The sequence below is a fragment of the Cygnus olor genome, chromosome 2, assembly GCF_009769625.2.
Source record: "Cygnus olor isolate bCygOlo1 chromosome 2, bCygOlo1.pri.v2, whole genome shotgun sequence".
Lineage (NCBI taxonomy): Eukaryota > Metazoa > Chordata > Aves > Anseriformes > Anatidae > Cygnus > Cygnus olor.
The window spans coordinates 59,020,935-59,048,209 of NC_049170.1; the positions used below are offsets into that span (position 1 = coordinate 59,020,935).

The window sequence follows — 27,275 nt, forward strand, 5'->3', positions numbered from 1 at the left end:
AGCACAGAGGAGTTGGAGCTGCAGTACCTTGTAATGCCGCACTGCGCTCTAACATTGATCCCAGTGACCACACAGCTGTCGTGCTGCGAGGAGTTGGCATAACTTAATTCAATTTGAAATTAGTAGATGCTGACTTGAAGATAATTGTTTTTTTTTTTTTAAAATATATTATGTTTTAAAGTGTTTTCACAATGCATGAAGAACAAAAGCCAGTTTATAAAAAAAAAAAGGCAGTCTCACTGTAAAGTTTCTGAAACAGTGAACACCTTGGCAGAAGTACAACGAACTGGCACTACTTCTTTAAACACTTGAACTGTCTTTCAAGAACAGCTCCTGGGATATCTTACGAGAGAGCCGTGGAATCAAATGGTGCAAGGCCCCTCTTCCCCCCTGTCCCCACCAGCAGGGAATGGGCAGTTAGTTCAAAATACAAACAAAACTGAGCAGCCATCAAGGTTCATGTGGCAGCTTGTCAGCTGGAATTCACTGTTTTCTACATTCGGATCCTCAACCAAAAAAATGCAAGAAATGAAACAAATGCCAACACAAGTTTTGCTTTGGACAAAAAAAATACTATTTGTTACAGGCTTTTAGTTTAGTGACAATCTATAGCTCTTGCCTAGAGGCGAACATAGCAAGGAGACTAAAGACAAAGCTTCGCTTTCAACTAGATGTTTGGTGTTTATTTTAGCTGCAATGCTGACAGAGGCCTGCGCCTTGCAGCCCCACCCCGCCACATGTGGCTGTGGTTCGTGTCTCCTGCACCAAGCCCCCAGAAATGGCCGTTCTCCAGCACTGTCCAAGCACATCCGTACTGCCCTTCCACCTTCCTTGTCTGAGCAAGCAGTGGCTGCGCTCCGAAGGCAGCCAGCAGGTGCCTGGCCCAGCTGACTGAAAGCCTGCAGAGCAGAGACTCACACAGCATCGCCCACAAGGAACGAGGGCCGAGGAGCCGATTCCTTCCCCGCCACCACCCCCTTTCCCACCAGTTCTTACAGCATAAGCAGCTTTTTTTCCCCAAAACTGTGTGTCCGTGCAGTCAGCCGTCAGTCTCTGCGGTCAGCAGAGAATCAGCCCTTCTTCATGAGCTGGGGTTTGTTCCCAGCCTGAACATATTGCTTCACTGGCAGCTCGGCCTCTCAAGAACATCAGCCTCAAAAGCCCCTTCCTCTAGTGTAAGGAAAGAGTACCTCACTACGGCTTTACTCACACTTACAGTGGCACAGAAATTGCTTTAAACGTGTGGGAGTGGCGGATAGTCCTGCAGTTACACCTTAGGAAAATTTCCTATTATAGGGCCCATCTCAGATGCCGTGTTTATAACTTACACTGTTAAACTTTCACAACTTTATACACGTTCTTAACGATGCCAATAACACTGTACAAAAGCACGTTAAGGCACAAAAAGCTAAACAAAAATGCAGCCCCCTGGAAATCTCGAAGCAGCCAATTCAGAAGAAGCTGACCTTGTGGTTCATTTACACGTCCTGCTCCTTTGTCACTAACAGTGAATATGGGACAGAATGTGAGCTGCTCAGCATCTACTGTTGAGTTACAATCTGCGGTTACAAACAGAATTTGAAACAGCTTATAGGCCTCTCAAATGGCCTATAGCATGCTTGCTATGAGCAACCACGAATTGTTGTTATTCTTACACACTTAGGCAGTATGATAGATGCGGGCAACAGAAATTAGATTTGTAAGGGGGGGAATGTGAACGTGCCCCCATCTCAGAGCTTTGCTCAGCTTTGTGAAAGCAAGGAAGCATGGATGTGGAAGAGTCAGAGTGCACTGGCAGATGAATAGCAAGACATATCGCACCCCAGACCACTGACTAAGCAGTAGAAGAAATGAAGAGTACTGTCTTGCTTAAAACATCTGAAAGATCAGCAGTGGAGGTAGGGCAGGGGCCACAAGCATGCAGCACCGCAGCTACCATTTGCCTCCAGAAATGCCCAGGTAACACAAGTACCCTGTTAGCTCAGAGTCTTGTTTGACTTCTACTAATCAGCAGACACAGATATCAAAGAAAATTGCACAGTAGTGAGAAGCTATCTACAGGAGGTTAAAGAAAAACAACAGGAAATGTCGAATTTCTCCAAAGTATGTAAGGCATCTCTGCTTTGCAATATAAATTACATCCAAGCTCAATTCTTGACTACTGGATGCCTTCTTAAAGGTCTTCAAGGAGCAAGATGTTGCCCTACCTACATGAACATTCAGCATGTAATTCCATAGGGGAAGAAGCCTGATAGTTTAACTTAGGCGCTGTTTTTCTGATGTGGCTACGAGCAAAGGCAACCAGCCCCCTGGTGTTACGGAAAAATTCACATTGCCACACTCAGTTTGACAGTGCTTTTTGTTCAGATTTCTTCTTTACTGGTGCTTTTTCTGCCACCCTTACAGCAATACTAATCAGATCCCCACCACTACTGTTTTTGTTATTAATACTGTTACCTTTTGTGTGAAGGAGCTGTAACACTAACATAAAAAATCCTGTTCACTAGAAAGAGAACATTCCCAGTACATTAGAAATGAAAGTCTGTGGCAACACAGAAGGAAAAAAAAAAAAAGGGAAAACTAGCTTAGGAGTTTCTATTCATTATTTTATAGCAAGAAAACTTTTGTCAGGGTTTATTATAAAGGAACAGCATAGGAAACCAAATAAATAGTTGAATAGTTAACAGTATGCAATATAATAGTACTAAACTTCAATTACATAAAAAATAAACTTTGGAACAGCAACGATATTAAAGATTTCTTAGAAAACTAGGACTCAGTCCAAGATCCTCAGACTTCTACACTGCAAAACCCTGTCAACTTTGATGCCTGGTTGGTCCCAGCTTTACCCTCTGAGGGACCTGTGTCCACTGAGAACTGACCCATCCACGCAGCTCCCTAATCCCACTCTGCCCCATCATACACATGCAGTTTTTCCAAGTGTCTAAGGGAGAGCGACTGGGAAGCATGAGGTATGAGTTGTGCTTTGTTGTTTCAGATCAGGAAGAAGATACTGCTTCCTCTGATAGTTACACTGAGCAAGGTTTGCAATTTAGCCTAAGGATGCTTCTTTCTTCCTTGAAGCAGCTGTTAAAGGAACAGAAAGAAGGCAGCAATGACCTCATGCTCCCAGCAAAACCCAAGCTGAGTTCGTGGGGTGGGGGGAAATCAAGGGCCTGATTTATCGTAAGTCTGATAAACAGTCTGATCTAACATGTTGAAGTCAGTGGAGAGAAGTTCAGTAACTCCAGCAGAGCTACATCAGACCCTGTGTCGCTTTCTTTTTTGCCCACGCATCAACACTGTGCAGCTACACTAAGCTGTGCTGTTAGTGCATCCAGCCCAATACAGGAGGGAAAGGGAACAGTCTCTGCTGGTTCTCGAGACTGACTGACAAGTACATTTATCACTCTCCAGAGCAGGATTTTACTGTACTCTCCCAAATAAATAAAATCATCACCACTGTATCTGGAATTGTTCACTGCTAAGATTTCTTTACCTGTGGGACATATGCATCTCTTGCTAGAGGAACCCAGCTCACTGTTTGGCTATACACCAAATAAGTCTGAGTCTTTGGACTTGATGAAAACAAAGAATATACACAGAGCATAGCTTTGAAATCTGTATGTCAAACCAGTCAGTCAAATTCTCTCATACACTTTAAGATCAGCAGATAGTTCCACTGAAGTCAGGAGTGCTAAAAGGTGTTTGAGGAAAACCCAGCATTATGTATTTACTTTGAATGACAAAACATGTCCTAAAATATACTCCTCTTGACATCTGTTACTGAAACACCTGCTATGTCAACTTCTCCAGAACATTAGAACAATTACAAATTTGTCTGCTACTCAGAGACAAAAAACATATGAAATAAAAATTGCAAACAAAAAATAAGCTTTTATCTTCATTAAATTCCTGTCAGCCACTTGAAATCTTGTTTTATCTGTTCCATAAAATTAAAAACTTGGCACATTTTCCTTAGATGCACCTATCAACATTTCTTTTATCTAGAACATTTACTGCATATCAGAGATTCCCTTGGCTAGGGTATTTTGTTTAGCAGAAAACATTTCCTTCCAGTTATAGCTATGAAGCGCCACACAGTTCAGTAAATGAATTCTCCTGGTATTTCTTGCAGCAATGGTTCTTCAAATTTAAATCGTTTGGAAATGGCTTTCTGCTCAGTTGCTTTTTCTTTTTCTGACTGCCTACATTGTCCCAGTGTATATGAAGCCACTACAATTAGTCTTCTGTCACTATTGATTCTTCCTCCTCGGTTTTTCTCAACATCAACAGATTTTTCAGAGGCAGAATCTGCATCTTGCTGGGTGACATTGCTGCTCTCCCCTCCTGCACTCTCATTCCAGGCCCTGGAAATAGGTTCATCACTTTGTTCTAACCATGGATGTTGAAGACATTCCTCAGCAGTTGCCCGTTCCCTGCAGAGGAAAGAAAGCATTAAAAGAAATGTCCAAGGGAACTTGAAATCTAATGCCTCATGTAAGAGATTCATACAATTTTTCTCCAAGGATATGACTGTACTGGACTGATAGAACTACTAATATAAGTGTGCTGGTGGTTACTTTTTACCTAAAAGCCCCAACAGCAGTCCAAGATGATGAACTGTTAATATTTAAAGTAAAGGAATTCATAGATCCTTAAATATCACAGTTTACTGTATTTCTGAACAACTGTCACAGATTTTTGTTTAAAGTATGAAAGTGATCCCATCCGAACATTCAAATATTTCCACAAAAAAAAGAGAAAACACACAAGAAAAAGGAGACAATTTCAATGGTTGATACACCAACAGGAAAAATCGCGGAAGTTGCACAGGAAGCATTTCCTGTTTGAGAGCTGAAATTTCCAATTTGCCTCCCATTGAGAAAAGCAAAATAATGAAGTAGGAAGAGTAAGGTACTCTACCAACTCACCAAGACTAGAAGGCATAACGCACAGCTCATTTAAAGACACAACAAGGTACGTGTACAGAAAGCCAGTATACTGTACCACAAGTTATACTTCATTTACAATTTTCTGACATGAATTTCTGGTTAGTACTAACAGTTGGACACATTCAGAACATGCAAGTCAGAAGGAAAATGGAGAACTTCTCTTTTCATGTACATGAAAATAATAGTACATAATGAAATATGACTAATCAAAGTTCCCTTATACTTTAAAGAGGAAAATGCAGCATTGCATCTATATTTAAAACAGATCTGGTCACCATATTATTATATTCAATTGTCTGTTTTACTTACTCGGGTTTCTTAACCAGCAAAGTTTTGATGAAATCCACAGCAGACTCTGATATGAGGTCAAAGTCTTCTCCAGAGTAACTTACGTTCATTTGAGATATATTTAAGAATGTTTCTTGTTATCATCCCCTAAGAAAGGCGATATCCCTGTTAGCATAACATATGCCAGTACTCCAATGCTCCTAAATTGACAGTAAAAACCAAAAGTTTATTTTTGTTGTTATTGTTATATATATAAACTTCTCAATAAAGTTATGATGATCATTAATTTGTTCAACTTACCACATATCGGTGCTGTACTGATTGGGTCATAACTCAGAATTTCAGGAGCTATTTGACGGAAAAAAGCATTATTTTTTTTTTCATATGCAGACATGATATGTAGCTATACAGTGCAAAAATAGGCATGTGGTTAAATTTAATATAAGCCACTTGAATCATGACAGTCTTGGAAATAGATGTCTCTACTCAAGTTATTTAAATGATTACTATTGTTGGTTAGTTTTAAGTTAAAAAAAACTGTTTGCTTTTTATTGCTATCTTCAGAAGCAAGGCCAGTCTCTGTACTAATAGAGGAAGCTCTATACAAACTTTATTGAAAAATAATTTCAATATCCAATATTCCATATTCCATCATGAAAACTTGGACCCATAAAGAATATGCTACACAACTTATCAAAGATAATTTCGAGCAGATTTTCAAGGCCTGGAATAATTTATTTATTTTTAAATGAAACTGATACAAACCTCACCAAGCTAAAATACTGTACTCAGTAAGAGCATATCCCTTTCAACCTCTAATCCAAGTAATGCTTGTTATCACTGCTCAGAATCCTCTAAGCGAGTACTCATCAGCACAAGCACACAACTGGCATTAAACTGGCATTTCAGCTTTTACAGCAGTACCACATCCAAGTAATAACACAATCTTTTGACACCGTAACTACGCAGCCAGTCTGGCATTCAAAAAAATTTTGAGAAAATTTTTCGTAACTCCCCATTGCTGAAGTTCCCTTCTCAAGGCTACTCAATGTTGTGGTAACAGCTTACCTACGTATTCTGGAGTTCCATAATTTCTCTTAGTTCTCACTGCTCTTCATTATTCTGGAAAGGCCAAAATCTACTATCTTTATGTCTCCCAGAGGAGACTTACTGGTTAGTAGAATGTTTTGGGGCTGCAAAACAAAGCAAGAAGACCTTCAAGATCACCCAAATCTAATATCTGTGACACCATAACATTGCGTAATTATTTCAGATCATGAGCAACATCAATACACTTCATTACATGTACCAGTACACTGGATTTTTTTTGTTATTATTATTTTTAACTGAGTGTGAGCTTGAAGAGACACATAGGCTCGAAGCAGTAGCAGGATTTCAGTTTATAACCGCAAACCAAGCACCTACCTTTCTTAGCTTGGAGCTCACACAAGAGACATGCTGGTAGCTACCATTTAACAATAGAATATGAAGATCTCCACATTTGTGCCTTTAGTCCTTCAGACCACCTTTCTTCCCCCTCACTTCTCTCCTTGCTTCCTTCCAATAGATGGTGTAAAATACCTGTTGTTGGAGGGTGTCCAAAACTACCCAATCATTTAAAAAACCTGAATACACGAAACTATTTTGACTACACCTGTTTAAAGAAAGTCTGTTGCAATTGACCTCAATCTTGTTCAAACTACAAACAATTGTATTACAGAATACTAACTGAAGAACAGTTAAAAAAAAAATAGGGCAGCCTGAAAAACAGGTTTTTGAGAGCATCACCTTTGGATAAACTTGTTTGCTCTGACGTCACTAGATCTTGGCTGTCATCCTTCAGAACAAACATTGTGATCATTCAGAAGTTCCCTACCTTCTATCTTGAATGATAGCTCAGTTTAAAAAAAAAATAAATAAATCTGAAAACAAACCTGAGACAACAGGTCTTCGATTTTTGCAACTGAAGCATATCCTTGCCAAGAAAGTCCATGTTTCCCTACCACGGACAAATGCTCACATTGAGCTCTGTCATTAACTTCTCCAACCAGACAGGAACACTGACAGTTCACAGTGTTCATGCCTCTGGAGAGCCTGACTTCCATGAAATGGTGAAGGTTTATTTACTGAGAACTTGTATTGCCACGTATTAGGGGTGGTTGAAAAGGGAAGAGAGCAAAAGAAGAACCACTGAGGGTAGTCCCAGCTGGATTAACACCAACATTTGTACTTCTATTCACTCAGTTGCTCTCTCTTCATTCCCATGTCGATCGCGAAGGCATGTTTCACATTAACACTCCTCCTCTTGAACAGACAAATAAACTGTGCAAGAACATTTTGAGATCTTTGAGGGTTGGACTAGATGATCTTAGAGGTCTTTTCCAACCTGAATGATTCTATGATTCTATGATCTCGAGACAGTTCTTCCTGTTGCAAGACCTGAATATAGTCCAGTTCTTTAATTCCCACAAAGTTTAGCCACAGTATTTAAAATGAACTCCATGATGTTATCTATATATTTCTGTTTGTGAATGTAAGTATTTAAAACAGCCTATTTTTTGCTTTACAAATTGGGATCTGGTGGCCATACAAAGCCACCAGCTTTCGGAGCTGCATGTTACCATATGCTTTATAGTTCACATTTGTTATTTTGTATTTGTATTAGAAAAGCAAACATCCCCAAAAGCTGACCATAGCCTTCCTAATTAACTTCTCAGATGTTCTTCCCAGTGGGAAATTTAGTTACTTTCTGAAGAGACAAAGAGAAAGCACAAGAAAAGCATTTCTTCTCTCTATTTAAATGAGGAACAATTAATGGCAACATTTCTTGAAACCCTTAAGCCCTGTTTTATAATATTTTAGTAGGTAACATAGTTGACAGAAGTTTTTAAATCGACCGTTTTTACACGCTTATTGAGAACTGTCTATAGTACAAATTGAGTCATAACCCTAGAAATAACATTCATTTTCTTCTAAGGAATTACTATGGGGTTAAAATAAAGTGACAGTCCAAACATCAGCATGAAACCTTAAAGAAGCTGTAGCTCTGGATTTACCCTTTCTGTCAGCCTGACACAGTTACTCTAAAGCTTTAATAAAAGGAAGATCATTTTCCTCTATCTATAAAGCTGATTTTCTTCCGGTTTTGCACTGCTGTAATTAATATATCTAGGATTACCATATGTTGATTTGTCTGCAAAGACCAGAGATGCTCAAGCCAGAGGCTCTCCTGCTAGACATTTTGAAAGGGCCTTTCACTCTTGCATCTAGTGTTAATGAAATGTCTGAAAAAAGTCAGATACCAACATTTAAAAATCTTCTCTACTGCAGAGACTGTAAGGTTCCAGTTTAGATCCTTGTATGATGTACACTGAACAAAAACATATGAAAAGTTTCTGACTAAACGGACCATCTGAATGGATGTACGCAACTAGATTGGCATGTAGAAAGAAACCACATTACATGGCCACATGAGTCTAGCCCAATGTCATGTTAGCACTGAATTAGCTTTCCCGATGCTCTGAACTTCAGTGCAAAGGCCAAAATAAGACAATATATACAAAGATCTGTTCTCATCTAGCAACTTATAAATTATCTGTGCAACTTGCAGAATAAGTATACTTAGTAAATGGACACCCTGTAACCCTACACCTTGCAAGCTGGTTTTGAAATCTTGTAAACTGATGCTATAATGGCAAAATCCATATATTGCACATTTCTCATTATTCTAGAGGTCTCTGTGAGCCTTTGGCCCTAATATTTCTTGTAACTTTAATTGGTTTCCAGAAGAGCATGACTAAGAATGCCTAATAATGTTCATCTTTTTAAGCTAATCAATGCCTCACCTTAACCTGTAACATTAATGAAGCTAGGCATCTAATTTTACAACACTGTTGTGGTTTAACCCAGCCGGCAGCTAAACAGCACACAGCCATTTGCTCACCCTCCCCCTCCCTCTCGGGATGGGGAGAGAAACGGGAAAGTGAAGCCTGTGAGTTGAGATAAAGACAGTTTATTAAGATAGGAAAATAATAACAACCACAATAATAATAATGATAATAGTATTACTACTAATAATGTGTTACGAAACAAGTGAGCACAATGCAATTGCTCACCACCCGCTGACCGATGCCCAGCCCTATCCCTGAGCAGCCGGCCCCCCCCACCCCGGCTAGCCACCCCTATATATTGTTCAGCATGACGCCAGATGGTATGGAATACCCCTTTGGCCAGTTTGGGTCAGCTGTCCTGGGTCTGTCCCCTCCCAGCTCCTGCTGCATCCCTAGCCTGCCCGCTGGCAGGACAGAGCGAGAAGCTGAAAAGTCCTTGGCTTGGTGTAAGCACTGCTCTGCAACAATTAAAACATCAGCATGTTCTCAGCGCTCTTCTCATCCTAATCCAAAACATAGCACTCTGCCAGCTACTAGGAGGAAAATTAACTCTATCCCAACTGAAACCAGGACAACTACTGGAAAAAAAAAAAATCTGATCCCTAGAAGACAAGACAAGAATTATCCAAGGAATAATAGGTTAGAAACAGGAAGAACAGACTAGCTGGAATGCCCTGGCTATGTTGTATAAAAGTACTAAAGTAAGCTGATCAGTTTTGCACTAAGAAAAAGTTTAAGGACTCAAATATCTTTAAGGTAGAATAGAATTTGCTTGGGGATTGCGTTTTTTTGGTCAACGTGTTCAAGTTAAAAAAAAAAAACCCACAGCAACAGTGGCTAAAGAATAGACTTATTAGAGCGGCACTGCACTTATTCCACAAGAAAATCAATACACGTCCCATAAATTGAGAAGTAAGGCTATAATCAAGAGAGGTTCCATAGATCCTAGATACTCTATACCTGCCAAAAAACAAACAGCTGCGCCCTTTTTGTTATAGAAATTTGAACTCCAAATTAAACTGTTCTTTTGACTTATGAAGTTAGAATTTTAACCCTTCTTAGTCTCGTTGGTGTTCCTTTAGATAAGAAATACTACACTTCTATTACACTATACTTCTATATAATAAACTTTCAATCTTAATCCCACTGGAATACTCAGATGAGAAAGCTAATCTGTAATGTTTTTCTAACAGCTCATTCTTTAATAATTGCATTAGTTCACTTTCTGAATATTGGTGTAAAGTAACACCCAAACCAATTTCAAATAATGATTTTGCTAGCTGTCCTCACTGTACGCAACATCTTGAGAATAACAGAAAGGGGACAAGGTGTCTGTTCGATAGCCCTAGTAATACATACCAGAGGAGAGTATACCCAAGAGGCTGCTTGGGGTGGCCATTCTCCCAAGAGTCCAGGGCAGCGCAGAGCTCTACCCATCTCCATTGCAGACAAGCAGCAGCTAGTCCTTCCTCAACTACCCCAACTTTTTATTATTATTATTATTAAGTTCTCTTCCATTCCTAAACCCCTTTAAACTTTACCAAACTCCAATCCAAGTTCAAGTCAACAGAGAAAGAAAAAGGAAGCTTCTCTTACTCTGCAGCTTTTATATGCTATTAAGAGGAGATGAAAGACTCCCAACTACAATCTACACCCTGCAAATTAAACAGGATCAACACAATACTGAATGTAAATTAAATGTCATTCAACAGTAGCATTGTATTTGCTCTTTCTCCAAGTCAAAAGTGGATTACATTATTGTATTTTGCTATTAAAAACACACCAGGTTTCAACAATCTTCACAAGAAACACACTTTTGGAAAGATAATTGTGTGCCAACCCTACTAAGCCACATCAAAATACCCTTTTTTTTCTGCAGTGTTTAGTCTTATTTGGAAGGTTTTGCAGCAAGGCTAGAGGGGCTTTCTAAATGCATCTGTACTAGACAAATGAAAGGCAAACCTTTACAGACCCAAATATGGAACTGATAGCACAAAGGAAGCGTTTTAGCAAGTGTTTGTAAGCTTTTTGATATAGACAGATGCACCGCTTACCAGCGGTACGCTTTGCACAAGTCTTCCAAATGCCACCCTGCAAAATTTAGTGTTTAGTAAATTCCTTACTGCTGTAAGACACTAGGGAAAGCAGCATCAGCCAGACCATACAATAAAAAACAGTTTGAGCCCAATGAGATAATAAGTATGTCACCAAAACAAGCACCCAACCAATCAAGTTTTATAAGCTAGCAAAGCAATGCTGGATGTTTCAATCAGTGAACCAAAGATGCTCAATTTTACATCAGTTTTCAGATCAGACGGAAAGAGTTTAAGGAAGCTTTTCTCTGAGCTTTGAGAAAGCTGCCAGTCTGCAAGCTGTAATCAGCACTGTAGTGTACTTTCACTATTAAGTACTGCAGTAGAATAAAGAACAATGCATTTCAGATCAGATACCCAGCTGACCAGAAAAAAATTAGAAAAAAATTTGAAAATTTTAATGCAGATGCTTTTAATACTATCTTGCTTAGAAAACTAATTCAACTTCAAAATGAGATAAAATTGCATTCTTTCATACGAGAACATGGATGCAAGCTGAATAAAACTAATTGCAGCTTGCTACAAATGGAAGACGATCATTTTCTGGATCCCCGTTACAACTCCCTTCTTAACCATAAGCGCTACTCTGGATTTCTTATGACAGCAACCATACTTTTCTTGTCACATTTGCGAAGTGTTTGTAGTAAATGACAAACATGTAAATTAAGTTACACAGCATTTTTTTCAGAAAACTACTGAAATGCTATAAACATCCTCAACAAATTAATATACTGTTTATTAGTCCTGTATGAACACTTTATTCTGAAATATTACACATTATATTACCAGTGTCTCTGCCACACTTCTGCTTCATTAAAACTCAACTCAACACAAAACACAGCCCTATTCTTAAAGGACTAAATAATACTCAGACATTTTTATTGCACTTTAAAAATGAGTCAGGTCTTATCCAAAGCACACATTCCCAAATTAAGGTACAATGCAAATCCATTTCACTCAGATTTTGTATTTGATATAATCATAGAAGCTCTCTAAAAGACTTGCAAACCTAGTACCTAATACTACAACCCAAAAGGTTGAAATTATCATTTGAGGAATATCTAGATATAAATCGTGTTAATTATAAGTTAGCATTAGTATGATACATGACCAGCAAGGAAGCCAGAACTTAAAAAAAAAAAATTAAGAAAAATAGGGCACACTCTTACCTTTAGGTCAAGATGAACTACATTGTTTCTGTGCAAGAATGAAACTCCTTCCAGGATCTGCTTCATAAGTCGCTTAACGTCTTTTTCTTTGAAGGCTTCCTCTCTTTCAGCAACACACTGGTCAAAGATTTCACCTCCAGCGGCACTATGGAACAGCATGAACGTTACTATTTCAAAGACAAAGCTATAGCCCCCATTTGCTCTACTTGCACCATTTTATTCAGCATAATAAAGATCAGCAGGCGGTATTATCCAGTAGGGGTATTTTCAGTTATTAAACGTTTGGCAAGCTCTAGCAGCCTAGGAAGGCTTGCATGCAGTACGGCAGCTTTCAAGAAAAGCAGAGATCTCATTCATTTAGGTTAGACAACACAAATACTACAGAAACTCTTGGGCCTATTTTGGAAACATCAGTGACTATGCGTTGAGATGAATGCTACATTTGTTTAAGGGCAGTGTTTAACATAAAAGATGTGCCTTTAGCCATTCCTACTAAGCTACATGGAAATTTGACCGAAGTAAGCCTTTGCAAACACAATGTAAAATAGCCCCACCCTCAATCTTCCTCCAAAGACTTTGCACACACTCAAAAAAGACTAAATGTAAAGTTTATAATTGTTTGTGAAGTCTCTGGGGTGCAGGAATGCTTTAAGTTTCTGAACGGCTTTCATCTAAAAATACTTCTGAAAATTTTAGCTCTCAGAGCTTGATTCCTTATCTTTTGTTTATGCATTGAAATAAAAAACAAAGCAAAGGAAAATATGAAAACCACTACAGATGAATAATAAAGCGATTTTAAAGTAGTCCAAAGCCACATGTAGGACCATCTCTGTACAGCAATGACTCTAGAGATGCCTTACAACATGACCCTGCAGCATCAGAAGTACAATACGCATAGCAGATGCTCCATCCTAAACCAGAAGGGGCATAAGAACATCAGAATGGGGCCAACTCGTATATGGATTGCTGGATTACTGCTTATCAACATACAAATGAAATTAACACGCACACATTTTCTGTTTCACATGGAATTCTACAATCACCCCTTAGCGAAAGACGGTGAAACCCCCGAGGACAGTCTTCTCCAGTTACCCCACATGGTGACAAGCCCAACCTAGCTCTGCACAAGTGTGAATCTTCACTCATGCATAACTATCTCGTCTGCATCATCTTGCTCTTTTTTAAATTTTACCACCGAGGCCATCCAGAAGACAGAGGAATATTCAACGTGAATTTTGATTTACATGATTTACAATTATTATTTTTTAAACCTTCCCAGATAGTTTGACTGCTGTTATTTAAAATTTGCCCTGCAGATCATCTTGCAAGAAAAAATAATTTAGAAGATGCTTACATCTCAACATTTTCTAAAGTTTTCTACTCCTGTATTTTATGCTGGTTAACTGGTAAAACAGTATGATTTGCTTTATTAAACCAAGTTTTTGTTGTTGTTGTTGTTGTTTGTTTTATTCCTCAAAAGGAGAAGTCCATTCGTTTTTTCTCTATCCTGTATCAAAGGTCATGGAGCTAAAGAATAAAATGAGTTTTCAATCAAGTGAGCATTAATGCTCTGATTCCCCTACAAATGCGTATTCTGGACACTCTTCATCACGTATTTCTTCAGTACACTTTTATTCAGTTCAAGAAGAAAGGCAGTAATATTTTAGCTTTGGATGGGATTTAGGTAATTTATTCTAACATTCTAAATAAAATTCCTTTTTAAAAGTACTATCACTTGGAACTTCAAGATGGGCATAGAATATTGTCTACTGTAATTAATAAACACACATTCTGTTTTAAGAATGTCATAATATGCTACTTGGAAGACTGATTTAATCCCTTGTAGCATAAATTATAGTGCATACACAGTGATAAAATCTACGACTAAAATTACTATATATTTTATTACAGCAGCAACTCTTTGCCACTTGGAAAAAGCAAAGCAGTACTTCTGTTTAATCTACAAGTGAAGTAGGAATTATCCCTCCAAACAGTTGTTGTCAATCAGGGATCACTTTTTAACAAATAAACATGGCTGAAAATCAGCAAAGGGAGGGGGCCTTATAAGGCCCTATTTTCTGTATGTCTGCTTGCTGGTCATGACAAAATTAAGTTATGCTCATGAACAAATAAGAACACTGACATAGACAGCAAGCTAAAACGTAAGCTACCTGGAATTTTAACATGACACTTAAAGAATCCTGAATTGCACTGCTTAAAAGTCAAGGCAATCGGAGTCAAAGCACAGAACGTCCCTTCATTGAAATCAAAAGACAGCACTAGCAGGAGAGAAGAAAACCCTGGATTCAGATTTTTATTTATTTCTGAAAGGTATTTAAGTAACCTGTGGTACTTCTGAAGATGCTTCGGTTCATCATCATCTTTAAAAGTGAGACAAACAAATACAGCCCTTAGACATACACACCCACTTCATGACTTAGGAAGCACAGCTGTAGACAAATATATTTAGCTTTACAAAGGACTTGCACATGGAAAAGTGATTTCAAATGCAATGTTTCATTTATTTTTGATCAACTGCTCTATTTAGGATGTAGACAGAGCAACTCCTTCCAGACAATTCACTCCATCCCAGAATTGCCACATTCAAATAAATAATTAGTGACCCTTTAGAAGAGCACAGAGAAATTTGTTACTGCAAGACTGTTTTGTGTATTGTTGCTGTGGAGTGAGCTGAACTGATTCCCTTAAGCAAAACAGTCAGCTGACTATGAGCCAACTCAGTCACAAGTGGTTGAAAGTACAATGTCAAAACGAACTCCAAAAAGATTCTCCTGTACGTCCATGCCAAATTTTGCCAAGCTACTTAAAAATATTTTCAACTCTGGTATTTTGCATTCCTCAACTACACTTCAGAAAAAAAAAAAAAAACACACACAGAGAAGGGATTAAAATACCTGTTAGGAAAGTTTTCTGGGCACGTCAGTACTATGATTTCAGTATCCATGCAGACCAAGAGTTCTCTTGTGTTTAGAATTTATCCATTTTTCCTTCAAGAGCACATCTTCAATTAAGTTGCTGCTTTTCTAACAATCACTATGAAATAACTTGCTTTGCTGTGTAACCCCACCCACCTCTACAGAAAATTTTCACAGGAGATTAAAGCAAAGAATTGTCTTTAGGACAACAAAACCTTTAGAACAAGTCACCTTAATCTGAAACAAATGGAAAAGGCAATATTTAGGGGCATAACTTCCAGAAATTCGGTGTTGTTTAGAATGCACTATTTTTGTAGTGCACATTCCCTTAGCCAGGTGTAAGAGGTAAGATGAGAGATTTGAGATGTATGAATTCTTTCCAAACCTAAAAGTTGCAGCAACCAGTATTCCTTAGAAATTACCATATTTATGACAATACTGTTGTACTACTAGCTTCTCTATAGATTCAAGTGAAATCCAAGTGCTGTTCATCAGTGAAAGCATGCTAACACTTTGTTACTGCTTATCAGTATAAAAACGAGCTAAAAATCAGTTGAAAGTCTAGAGCATTAATCATGGTTACAATCATGTTGACTTGAAATTCAGTGAAGACTGCTTATCTTCCTCTGGACATCCTAATGCACTGCACAAAACTCAACATCCTACTTTTTCAAGCGCACTTACAATACGTTAAGAGTTAGAGCGTATCATTAGAAAAAAGGCTGAACAAAGCTATTTCAGTGCATCCAAAAAATTCAAATCCCCCTAACTTTAATGGATCAGAAACTGGGACAGTCTTCCATAAGCCTCAGCAGCACAAATCCTCAGAACACAGATTCGGATAACAAGTCCTTAGAATACTCTTGATGTCAAATATGAGTGAGACTAAAAACAGTCTGCAAGGATCAAAAATTCACTTATGCTCTGTCAGAAGGCTATCTTGAAAGTGTTACCCTTGGAAGATAACTGGAAACTCATTTGTTTTCTGTACACACAGCTTATATTCCAGGGACATCCCACCAAGGTGGCTGTAACAAGACCACATATTCATGCTCAGTACTAACGACATTCACACCCTCCTTTCCTCAGCGAGGCATACACCACTAGATAGCAAGCATGCAAGCAAATTCTCCGAGAATTTTTCAAGTGTAAGGACACCATTGCACACCACGAGCCCAAAGACAGAGGTAACTAAGTCTCTATCTGATGAGAGAACACATGGGTAGAAAGCATTCATATGCATTAAGCTGCATAGGCTGTTCTTTCAAGCTCTTGGTTGCCAGCCAAACGCAAACTCGTGTCCCCCCTGCCGCAACCTTTCTGACTGAGGAGCCTAAGGGCTGAGATGCAGAGCATGAGGTAACCAACTCAGTTTGAGAAGCTTTCCACTAAACCTTTACAGAAGCTCCTGCTTTGATTCGATTGCCATCTCTAATACCTGCATTAAGCGCTCTAACAGACGGTGTGCAAACACTGGAGCAGCACAATTATCCAGACACAGTACAGGAAGGAACGTTCTCCAGGTCCAAATAGCTAGAGGTGGAAAAAGTACTTCATGCAGCATATCAAATAAACTCCAACCACCTCCTCAAGACAGCGAAGACAACCTTCTTCTTTCTTAAAGCTCACATAACAGAAGTCTACTATACATACACACAAAAGACGCTGGTAGGTAACTATTCAATTCATGAGCTCCTTACAACACATAATGGCCTAGATTTTGAAGTTACACAAAGATGTTTCTCCAAAATCTGACCCACTGATTGCAATATCCTCCATTCCTTCCACAAATGTATAAACAAACTGATGACCACTTCAAGACACCAGTTCTGAAGCACCAGATGCACTCTTGGCTCTTTCTTTCAAAAGAAATCAGGAACAGTAATGCAGGTTGTGTATAAATATTGAGCCCAGTAGCTACATTAAAGGAAAAAAAGCAATTTTGAAATCTGAATGTGTCAGGTTTTCCCCAGACACTGTGTGTTTTTCAGTAAACATTTTTATTCATTCAATTTTCACTGAAATACAGAAACAAGACTGTTCCAGAATAATTCCAGACCTTACATACTGCCCCTTAAGACGAGCTCTTAAACTCTCTGCTGCTTGTTGGCACAAAGCTTCAACAAGTCAGTGTTGTTAGCGTGGATGTAGATACAACCTTGCCATCCTGCTGTTGTTAAAGCCAACACTAATGCCTCACTGCTTGCCATTGCTCAGAGCTTGTATTAACACTTAGCAGCCAATTTTAAGTTTGCTTTCTGTCAAAACTGATACTGCTTTAAAGACAACCCTCCTTATGATTAATATTTTTTCTCATGAAGGCAAAGCACTAGCACCCCACCCCCCTTACGACAGATCCTACATCAAGGGAAGAACTTCAAAACCTTAGCAGATAAAGTTAGTGGGCAACAATTAAGTATTTATTTTTCTGCTTTCCATGATAAAGATCTGCCGCGCAGACCATCAAGCTTAATAGAAACTGAAATGCCCTAGAGAAGCTTACAGTCCAGATATGCTCTTTAATCCTCTGCATACAGAATGTCAGAAATTTACTAACATTCATACCTGTTTTGTTGCAACATGCCTCTGGAACATGCTGACATTAAAGAAGCATCCAGACATATTTGCTGAAGTCAGTGAAAGAGCGTTTTTGTAATTTACAGCTCCAACACACAGCTATTTATCTGTAACGAGGTATGACTGATGCATATAAAAACAATAATGCTGCTAATTATGGAACAACCTGGTTACTAGTTAATACTTTCGATTAAAAATGTTTTGTAATTGTAACAGAACTGAGTTCTAAAGGAAAACTAGCAATCTGCATTAGGATTAGCGCAAAAACCATTGCTCATCCCAAGCTGTGAATTCTACTGCTTATTATATACCTACACTATCCAGAAATTTAAACTGCTTTCTAATTAGATCTGTGTTACTAGTGTTTAGAACATGTATTTTTTCATCTCCAGTAACTGCAGAAGCTCTGTCACACTTTTGCATTATAACAAATACTTGAACAACTCGAATTCCTAATACCATAACTGCACAATGAAGCTGGAAAAAACGTATTCTAGAAGGAAGCTTGCCTTAGCAGACACAGTCTCATTCCATGTCGCTTAAGTGCAAAGATAAAGTTTCTTTTGACTTCTGAACACCATCAGATTTGGGCACAAGATTTTTCACCATTCATTTCTGTCATCAAGGAAGAAAACACCTGTACGAACTAGATTTACTTCAGCAGACAGGTCAAGTCACTTCTGACCTATCAAGCCTCACTGTTCCTCTCCTAGTTATTTTAGAGCCATAGAGCTTTCACAGGATCTTAACTGAGTTCAACACCAACAAGTATTTGGCTACCTCTTGGAACCCAGATGACAAAAAAACAAAGTCTCTGGGTAGCAGATAAACATTCACAGCTGTAAAAAAAAAATCTCATCTGGACAAACTCAAAGCAGGGGAAACAAAAGACAAGCGTAGAGTCACAAGTTAAACACCACTGTTCTAGGTGAAGGTGAAATACGAAACTATTCTAGGTCTGAATCCTCGTACTCTCTTGCGAGTCTGATTTTCTCCAAGACAACACTGGAGCACTATGAGATATATCTTGAGTTTCTGCTCAACAGGTCTTTAACCTCTTACTGATACAGTGCTCTTGTCTTTTGCCAGCGCATGGAAGAGAAGTTCTTGTCTGTATCACATTAAGAAGATGCAGTTAGCCAGACAGCATGACTGAACAAACTAGTCTGGAAGCACTGAGTATGGGAGAGCTTGTGGTCCTAAGCTTACATGCTTCCTGAAAGATCTGGTGTTTGGAAAACTTAATAGTTTAACCAGAGAGAGCAGCCAAGAGAGGGAAAGTTTCAACACCAAATTCCCTAGTGCTAACTGCAATAGGATACCTATAAGTAAACTGCTCCAAGTGCTAGCTCTGTATTAATGCATGAGATTCATGAAGAGATGTATCAAGCTGAGAAAAATGAGTACAAGTTCTGATATTTGTCAGTTGTCTTCAAATGATTCCCCATCCCAAATTAACTTCAAAGTTCAAAACCAAGAAAAACAGATTTCACTTCATCTTTGTCACTGCCAGCAACAACCTTCAGTACTTTCACAGATACTTATTGCTTCTTTCACAAGTAGAGACTGTGCACAGTTCATATTTCACTTTTTTTTTTTAACTATAGAAATTATGTTTCAGCTTTGAAAGACACTGCATAATTGGAGAAATGTATTATATTGTGCTATAGTTAAAAGACTGCACATAACTTCCTGTAGTACTGATTTTCTCTGCAATTATTTTTTAATTCAAGCAGATAGCAGGCAAACAGTAAAATTGTTTTGCATATTATTCATAGACACACAAGATTTTTACATTATTAGCTTTAAGCAAATACTGCAGAAGGTTATTCAGGAATTATTATTAGTACTTACTATTCCAGGACTAAAATCATCTCCGTTGCAGTTTCATAAACTTCATGCAAGTTAATGACCCACAGGTTGCATTGCGCCAACTCAAGGACTGCAATTTCATGGATTATTTCCATCCGACAGTCTTGACCCTTTCTTCTTTTTCTCATGAATTTTGCTGCAAACTCTTTTTCGGTGTCTTTCTGGATACATTTCTTCACCACTGCAAATTTCCCTCTAAAATTAAAGGAGAATTTTAAGTTAGAAATAAGTCCTTTAGTGAAAACTTTAGTACAATCCTGTTGCGGCTTAACCCTATCAGGCAGCAAAGTGCCACACAGCCACTTGCTCATCCCAAGTGGGATGGGGGCGGGGGAGAATCGGAAAGGTAAAAGTGTGAGAACTCCTGGGCTAAGATAAAGAAGTTTAGTAGGTAAAACAAAAGCCACGCACAAGCAAAGCAAAACCAGGAATTCATTTGCTCCTTCCCATGGGCAGGCAGGTGTTCAGCCACCTCCCAGGAAGCAGGGCTCATCACGTGTAACGAACAGTTTCTTGGGAAGACAAGCGCCATCACTCTGAGTGTCCCCCCCTTCCTCCTTCTTCATCCCAGTTTTATCGCTGAGCACGATGCTACGTAGCATGGGACATCCCTTTGGTCACTTTAGGTCAGCTGTCCTGGTTCTGTCCCCTCCCAGCTCCTGTGCACCCCCAGCCTGCTTTCTGGCAGGACAGCACGAGAAGCAGAAAAGTCCTTGGCTCTTTGTAAGCACTGCTCAGCAACAGCTAAAAATATTGGTGTTATCACCACTATTTTCAACAAAAATCCCAAACACAGTATAGTGTGAGATCCTACAAAGAACTACTACGAAGATCCTACTCTTAAAAGTCAAGAGCATAACAATCCAGAATGTAACTTAACCTCCACTAAAAGTAAGGATTTAAGAGTAAACAAACAAAAAACAAAAACCCTCAGTTAAGAAACTTGACTTTCAAACGTATAAGAAAAAATGAGCTGCACTAGTTAGCAAGATGAAGACACCACAGAATATCTTGAGCTGGAAGGGCCCCACAAAGATCAAGCCCATCTCCTCAACCTTTCATAAAAGGCCAGTAAAAAGGTGCACGAGCAAGCAGTTTATGCTTTCTGTGACTATACTTCAGCAAACTAATTGCCCGGTTATTGTTTTCCCACTACATTCAAGGCGACAGCAGCCAACAGCTTCATTCAGTGACTGCTCAAGATCCTTCCCTATTTACTAGGGACATTTAAAAAAAAAAAAGTCACTTTGTATTTCCACCATGTTATGTCTCCAATGACAACAGCTATAGTTTTGATTGCTTAACAGTTCTCAATCCTTTGTTCTTGGTCTCGTCGTTTAAGGAACAGGAAACATTTCAAGAAGCACAGAAGCTTGGCCAACATAAGGCATTCGAACAGTTTTTGCAACAATGACATGTGAACACACACACTGCGCAGAACTGAGCACGGCGCTTAACCCACATTAACGTGCATTGTTTCTGACAAAACATCCAGCGGATGAGCTGCACCACGCCAGCAGCCTAGCTAAAACCACACGGCAGCGCTTACATCAGAAGTTTTCCCCCCCAGCATTTTCGACTGAAGTTCCTGCCCTAAACTTCCTTGCAGCAGAGTCCAAAGCCACCTGCTCCACTCAGTCCCGTTCATACCACCCTGATTTTTAGAGTGAAAAGGTCTGTTAATTAATGCATCATCTAATGCCGTGACAAATCCCCACACTTTTAAGTATAGCGATCTTACCTGTACGGGAAGAATTTAAAAGAAAACTATCTTTATTTGTATGTAAACATGCTTATAAAGCTGCAGGAATAGCTTGCAGGGTCTTATTTTGTTTCCTTATTACCTTATTGTAGGGTAGCTGAAACCAAAATTAGAGTCCTCATCTGGTCTGGAATACAATTACAAGGGTTTTGCCTCTCTTATGTCCAAGCTGAAGCGTACAGAGTTAACTAATTCAGCTCATGTCAGACTTCTCACTCTCACAGCTCCTAACCTATTGGCAGCCTGCTTTCCATGAAAAGTGACTGCTGAAAGGAGTTGTGGTCAGCCCGCTTATAATAGAAATTTGTTTCAAAATTGCCCAGTCTAAATTAAGTCAAATAAGCACCCACAAAGTGGATATTTGCTAGGCAATCTCACTAAAATAATCTAACTTGTGACTACCGCGGCAGCCACAGTTATTCCTCTGGGAATAATATTTTGCATAAGCGCACATTATCTGCAGCACCGTACTATTAGTATAGATCAGAGCACAGCAGATGTGAAGGCTGACAAACAGTAAGAAAATGCTCTACAGAAGCTTTGCAAGTGCGTGAAAATATTATGGGATTCTGTAGTCGTAGGAAAGGTGTGGTCAAAAGATTGTTCTAAAATGGTTTAAACAATATAGACAGCATGCCATGGGAGGAACAGGCACCCAAAGCCTCTAGAAAAGAGGCTAACAAACAACTACATGCCTGCTAGAGATCTATCAAAAAGCATGCTGGAAGAAATAACAAATGTGGATAGCATGGGCAGCTTATCAGGAAACACAGAAGTGTTCCAAAGATTATACCCTCCTGATCCCAAAAATATTGGGAGGCCAGCGTTTCTTTCAAGTGGAGTTCTAGGAAGCTTGTGATTAGTGTCGTGGCTACAAGCATAAACATCCCTCCAGTATTGCAATCCTAACCACAATTGAGAGCAACCTTCCCTGTGTAGCTAGGGAAAAGGCTTTTAAGTTATTCCAAAGACCTGCATCTGTATGACTCGTGTGCAACAAAGTTATGCGTTCACCAAAGGTGCTAAAAGCCCTGCTGAGGCTGCATTTTGGCTTGAAAACCAAATATTGCGCAGAGAGAAGAGCAACAGCTATGCTGATAGAAAAAGAAAGACTTGGGAAACTAACACAGCTTGCTTCTGAAGGGTCTTTTATTTTACAACCTGGTGAACACTAAGCATTTACACCAACAATCTGGACCGCTGGGTTCCTCTGTCTCTATTTTTCTTGAATAGTCTCTGACTGCTCAGCTCCCTTCCGAACGCATGCCTCCTTACCACTGAGTCCAAAGCTTTTAATTCTAGCACCAGCGAGGCACCTAGAAACAGTAGCTTCAAAAAGTTTTAAACCTCTCTGATACAGCCTTCAAGTAACTCGGTGTTGTTTAGACCAACATACCAAATCTGGAAGCAAGTGCCTTAATCCTAATGAGCCCGATGTCGCCGACCCCAATGGAAATCAGACAGCGTTCCCAGAGCGCGAGGGACCACTGCATGTGGCTACGCGTGCAGTGCTGGGCCGGGCTGGACAGAAGCCTGCGAGGTGATGGGATTAAAAGGACAGGTTATGCAGGGGGCCAGCCGACAAATGCTAATTCTTAGTTGTTCAGGACTAAGAATCGTGCCCAGCCCCTTGGTGGTTATACCTGTAATTACAGCCATTGTAACTGCGCCTGCAGAACTCACCTTTTCTGAATACGATCCCAGAAGAGAGCAAACTTGACAAACCTGATATTTATAACCAACAGAGCTAATTACTATGCAGCCTGCTAGGTTCACAGCTGAGACTATTTCTGAGCAAAGATCCAAAGACATTGTCCACTGGACAACCAAAGCAAGTACACTTCCAAGCACTTTCTTTTTGATAGAGACAGTGCAGTAGACAGAGACAAGACTGATATAAACAAGCTTTCCCAAGAAGTACACCTACGTGTTTCATCTTTGCTTTTCTTAAAAGCATGCTTTTCAGAATTGCTTATAAAAACCAGATCTGCTGTTAAGTAGTTAATACGGTATTAGACCACAGCAGTTTAGCTGTATTAAGAGCTAACAAGGAGAACATAGTGTTGAAGGCAGCACAGTTTTGAGAGGAGATGCTTAACGTTCATCTCCAAAGGTGAAAACTGGCTATCAGTTATCAAAACACAAGAAAAAATACTTTTAAGGGAGACATGAGTAGAAAACTAGAAGTAGCTCTCTGTTTTCACAAAAGCCTCCATCAGAAATTCTGATTTAAGGTATCACATCTGAGTACAAAGAAGCTCAATGTCACCTTCCCCGATTGCCAACAGAATTAGCATCATTTCATCTGGCATACAACAGGGCTTAAAGGAAAAGCCTCAAATCACAAATCAAATGTCAAATCAGATAAACAGGAACATTTATGTCATACCAATTCACTTTGTCACAGGTTCAGAAGAACAGAGAACTAACCTGACTGTAATGCTTATTTTTAAGATGGCCTATTAAACATTGTCACTGTTACTAATAAAAGGAGTAACAGCAATTCCCATTAACCTATTTATTTTACAGAAAGCTGAGAAAAATTTTCCGAGATCCATAAAACTATAAGCAATTTCTTACAAAATTCATAGCAAACTTTTTCCCCCCAAAAGTGTGATTTTCTTTCTAAATTTTTCGTTTCCAAAGAGCAAGGGGTGGGGAGATGCCATTTCCGATGCTCACGAGCAATTAGCTCACACCGATTTGTTCCCAAATGGCGGAACCAGCTACCTGCAAGCCTTTGCTTTCACCTCCTTTTCTCTGTCACGTCGTTCCACAAGTGTTTCCCTCAGCTGTGCAACTGCAAGCGGCTGCTGAGAAGTGCGACAGCATGTGCACACGTTCTTACTGATGCACAGAACTGTACAAGAACCATATACCACTAAGAAGTGAATTCCTGAAGGCTACCTCAGAAATATGCAAGTTCAGGCCAAAATTTTTGGGAAAAAAAAAAATCAATACATAGGTTATCTGTACATGAAACCGCAGTCAAAAAAAAGGAAAAAAAAAAAAAAGAGTGTTTCTTGATTATTCTGTTCAGTCTCTCCAGATGATTAAAATAGTTGTTATTCTTAGCTCTGGGTGGAGAATGAGCTTGTCTGTTTTAACAAAAATCTAAGAATGAGGAAAATCGACTGAATTGCTCTTGATGTACATTTACACGGATGCACTGCATCCATTTTGCTGGCAGAATATTGCTGGTTTTAGAGCTATCATTTAAGAAGACTCCTGTGTTCTAGTGAGAGGAAAGCAAGGCCAGCTGTTTATGCCTTTCTCCAAGCCAGCTCTAGAACCAGGAGTATTTTCTGAACACAAATTATAGCTACCAGTACGTGCATAGCTTGTTTTAAATTAAAAGAGGAAAAAAAGAGCACAATACTCCAGCAGTGAGCTGAAGAATTAATAGTCTAGTAGCATTTTGTATGCAGTTAGGAGACATTTTGTAGAGGAAAAGGAGAGAAGTATCTGAATACAATTACAATGGACACTTTAAAGAAGCTCTAGGTAATATAAACCAGTGATGAAAAATTTTGTTTGAGGCTGTGTTTCTGGAACATGGAGCTTAGACATTCACACACTCATGCGTAGACTTGCAAATATCCTTCAAATCCGTCACCACACAAAAAAAAAAATTGCTCCTAATTTTACAGTAAAATTATGGCTTGAGTGTAGATAAGGGGAAAAGTCAGGCAATTTTTTTCCCTGTTGTCAGCAAAGTATACAATACTTCAAATTAACTTATATCAATGTAGCCCTAGCTGAAATCATTTAAGAGAGTGAGCTGACTAGAAGTGGCACCCTTAAAACATGCATCAAAAAAAGTTTGATTTCAAACATCACGCAACTTGAAATGAAGATTTACCTGAGAACATTCTGATTCGGGAACAACAGAATTAATCAGGCTCTGAAGACCAGCCCAGAATTTATTAAAACATTTCATTAAAAAATGCCATTTCTATGTCAGCTTAAACATCTTAAACTAATTTTCCTTCCAGAGTTGCCACTATAACCACACTTTGAGCATTCTTCCTAAATTAACCTGTTTATTCTAGCAGTTGTATTTGGGTTTACTTACAAATGCCTGCTCAGCTACTGCACCAGGCAGCAGCCTTCTGAAGCACGTAACCCTTATATACTCAAAGCAATTTTTCCTGCAAATAGAAACAATGAAGCCTGATTTCCTGCAGTTTTGCACCAAAGTCACCCTTGCGACACCATGACCTGGTTCTTCCCACACCAACCTAAGATCCTTCCACCAATACCTCCCCAGGAACCCACTACCATGCCACCAGGGGCCAGCAGCCCCCACACCTCCTTTCCCTCCCCACTTTTTTAAGCCAATGCTCCTCGACCTTCGCCCACCTTCCCCTGCCTCTTCCCACCTCCTCCACACATCAGTGAGGAAGAACAGGGGACAAGGGCAGCAGGTGCCAGGGCTGCTGCTGGCACACACATGCTGGAGGCCAAAGAGCACACAGACCTGCGGAGTTTGTGCAGCTGCCTCGAGCTCAGCAGCGGTGCTAGATATGCTTTCTCCTCTCCCCCTGCTACCTGCTTTCAACGCTATTTATACCGTGTTATTCTCAACCCCCTATCTGAAGCTCAACTCTCACATTACCTCCCTGGTTCTGGGAAGAGGGTGGGCAAACACACACAGCATACAGACTGCTTTTCCTTACCAATTTCCTTAGCAAACTTAGCTACCAAAGTAGGATCAAAAATCGCTGCATGCACGAGGACTGCTTTTCGGCTGAGACAAAAACCTGTCATCCCAGGCTGCTAACTGATCCAAGTTCTCTGTAAAGATAAGCCTGCTCAAAAGTAGAGACTTTCACAGTTTATGAACAGAAAAAGTGATTTCTGCTAAGCATGCATTATCAGTAAGACACCCTACAAAGGGGCAGCTATGAGGGTCAGCAAGACTTTTCACTTACCACCTTTAGGTTGCCTTGATGCCTAAGCAGCAAAAACTTCTCTTTAATGGAAGCACTTGGGGTGAAGCACCCACTTTTTAAAGTAAAAATGTAGTAAGAAAGCATTTGAAATTGAACTGAGACCAAGAACGCACACTCATGTACGTGCTATACATATACGTATTCACTCCTACATTTAAAGAGAAGATGATGAAAACATTTGTCATTTTGGAGCAGAGCAGGTAGTTTGGATCAGTAAGCACTCTGCCACTGCACAAAGCAGCACAGACCCTTAGGACAGACACAGCTAACTCCGTTTAACGTAACTACAGGTGCAGAACCACAGCATAACGCGAGGCTCTTCTCCAAGCACGGCTCTGATCAGAGATGACTCCACACAAAACGCCACGCCGGGAATCTCCCGTTCAGAGCGAGGTTTGCTGTAGCACTCGCTCCCCGCGTGGGATTAACCCCTGCAGCCGCACCTGCGTGTGCCAGAAGGGATTTTCACCTCCACCCCCCCCCAGCCCGCACCCACCTGCCCAGCTCGCGGCCGGGGCTGAGGCGGTACCGCAGGTGGAAGGGCTCGCTGCGGATGGCCGTGCGGATCTCCGACAGCAGCCCGCCCCGACGGGGCTGCGGCTGCGGCTGGGGCTGGGGCTGCGGCAGGCGGGCACCGCGGCAGCGCCCGGCCTGAGGCGGCGGCGGCTTCTCCTCGGGGCTCATGGCTTCTCCTCGCCGGGCGCTCCGAGCCGCTCCGGGTCCGCTCGGCTCCGGCTCCGCGTCCCGCCCGCCGAAGGGAGCCGCGGGGAGGCGGCCA

General features: G+C 40.0%; 1 protein-coding gene across 1 annotated transcript; it reads right to left on the minus strand.

The window, feature by feature from the left end:
• Positions 1 to 1,016: 1,016 nt before the first annotated feature.
• STK17A (serine/threonine kinase 17a) lies at positions 1,017 to 27,275 on the minus strand. The gene is given in 10 exon segments (XM_040546943.1): positions 1,017 to 4,439; positions 5,265 to 5,382; positions 5,385 to 5,443; positions 5,544 to 5,559; positions 5,562 to 5,591; positions 6,312 to 6,331; positions 6,333 to 6,436; positions 12,396 to 12,540; positions 19,763 to 19,975; positions 26,994 to 27,275. Coding segments are annotated over 10 exon segments (1,227 nt in total). The 5' UTR covers positions 27,182 to 27,275; the 3' UTR covers positions 1,017 to 4,105.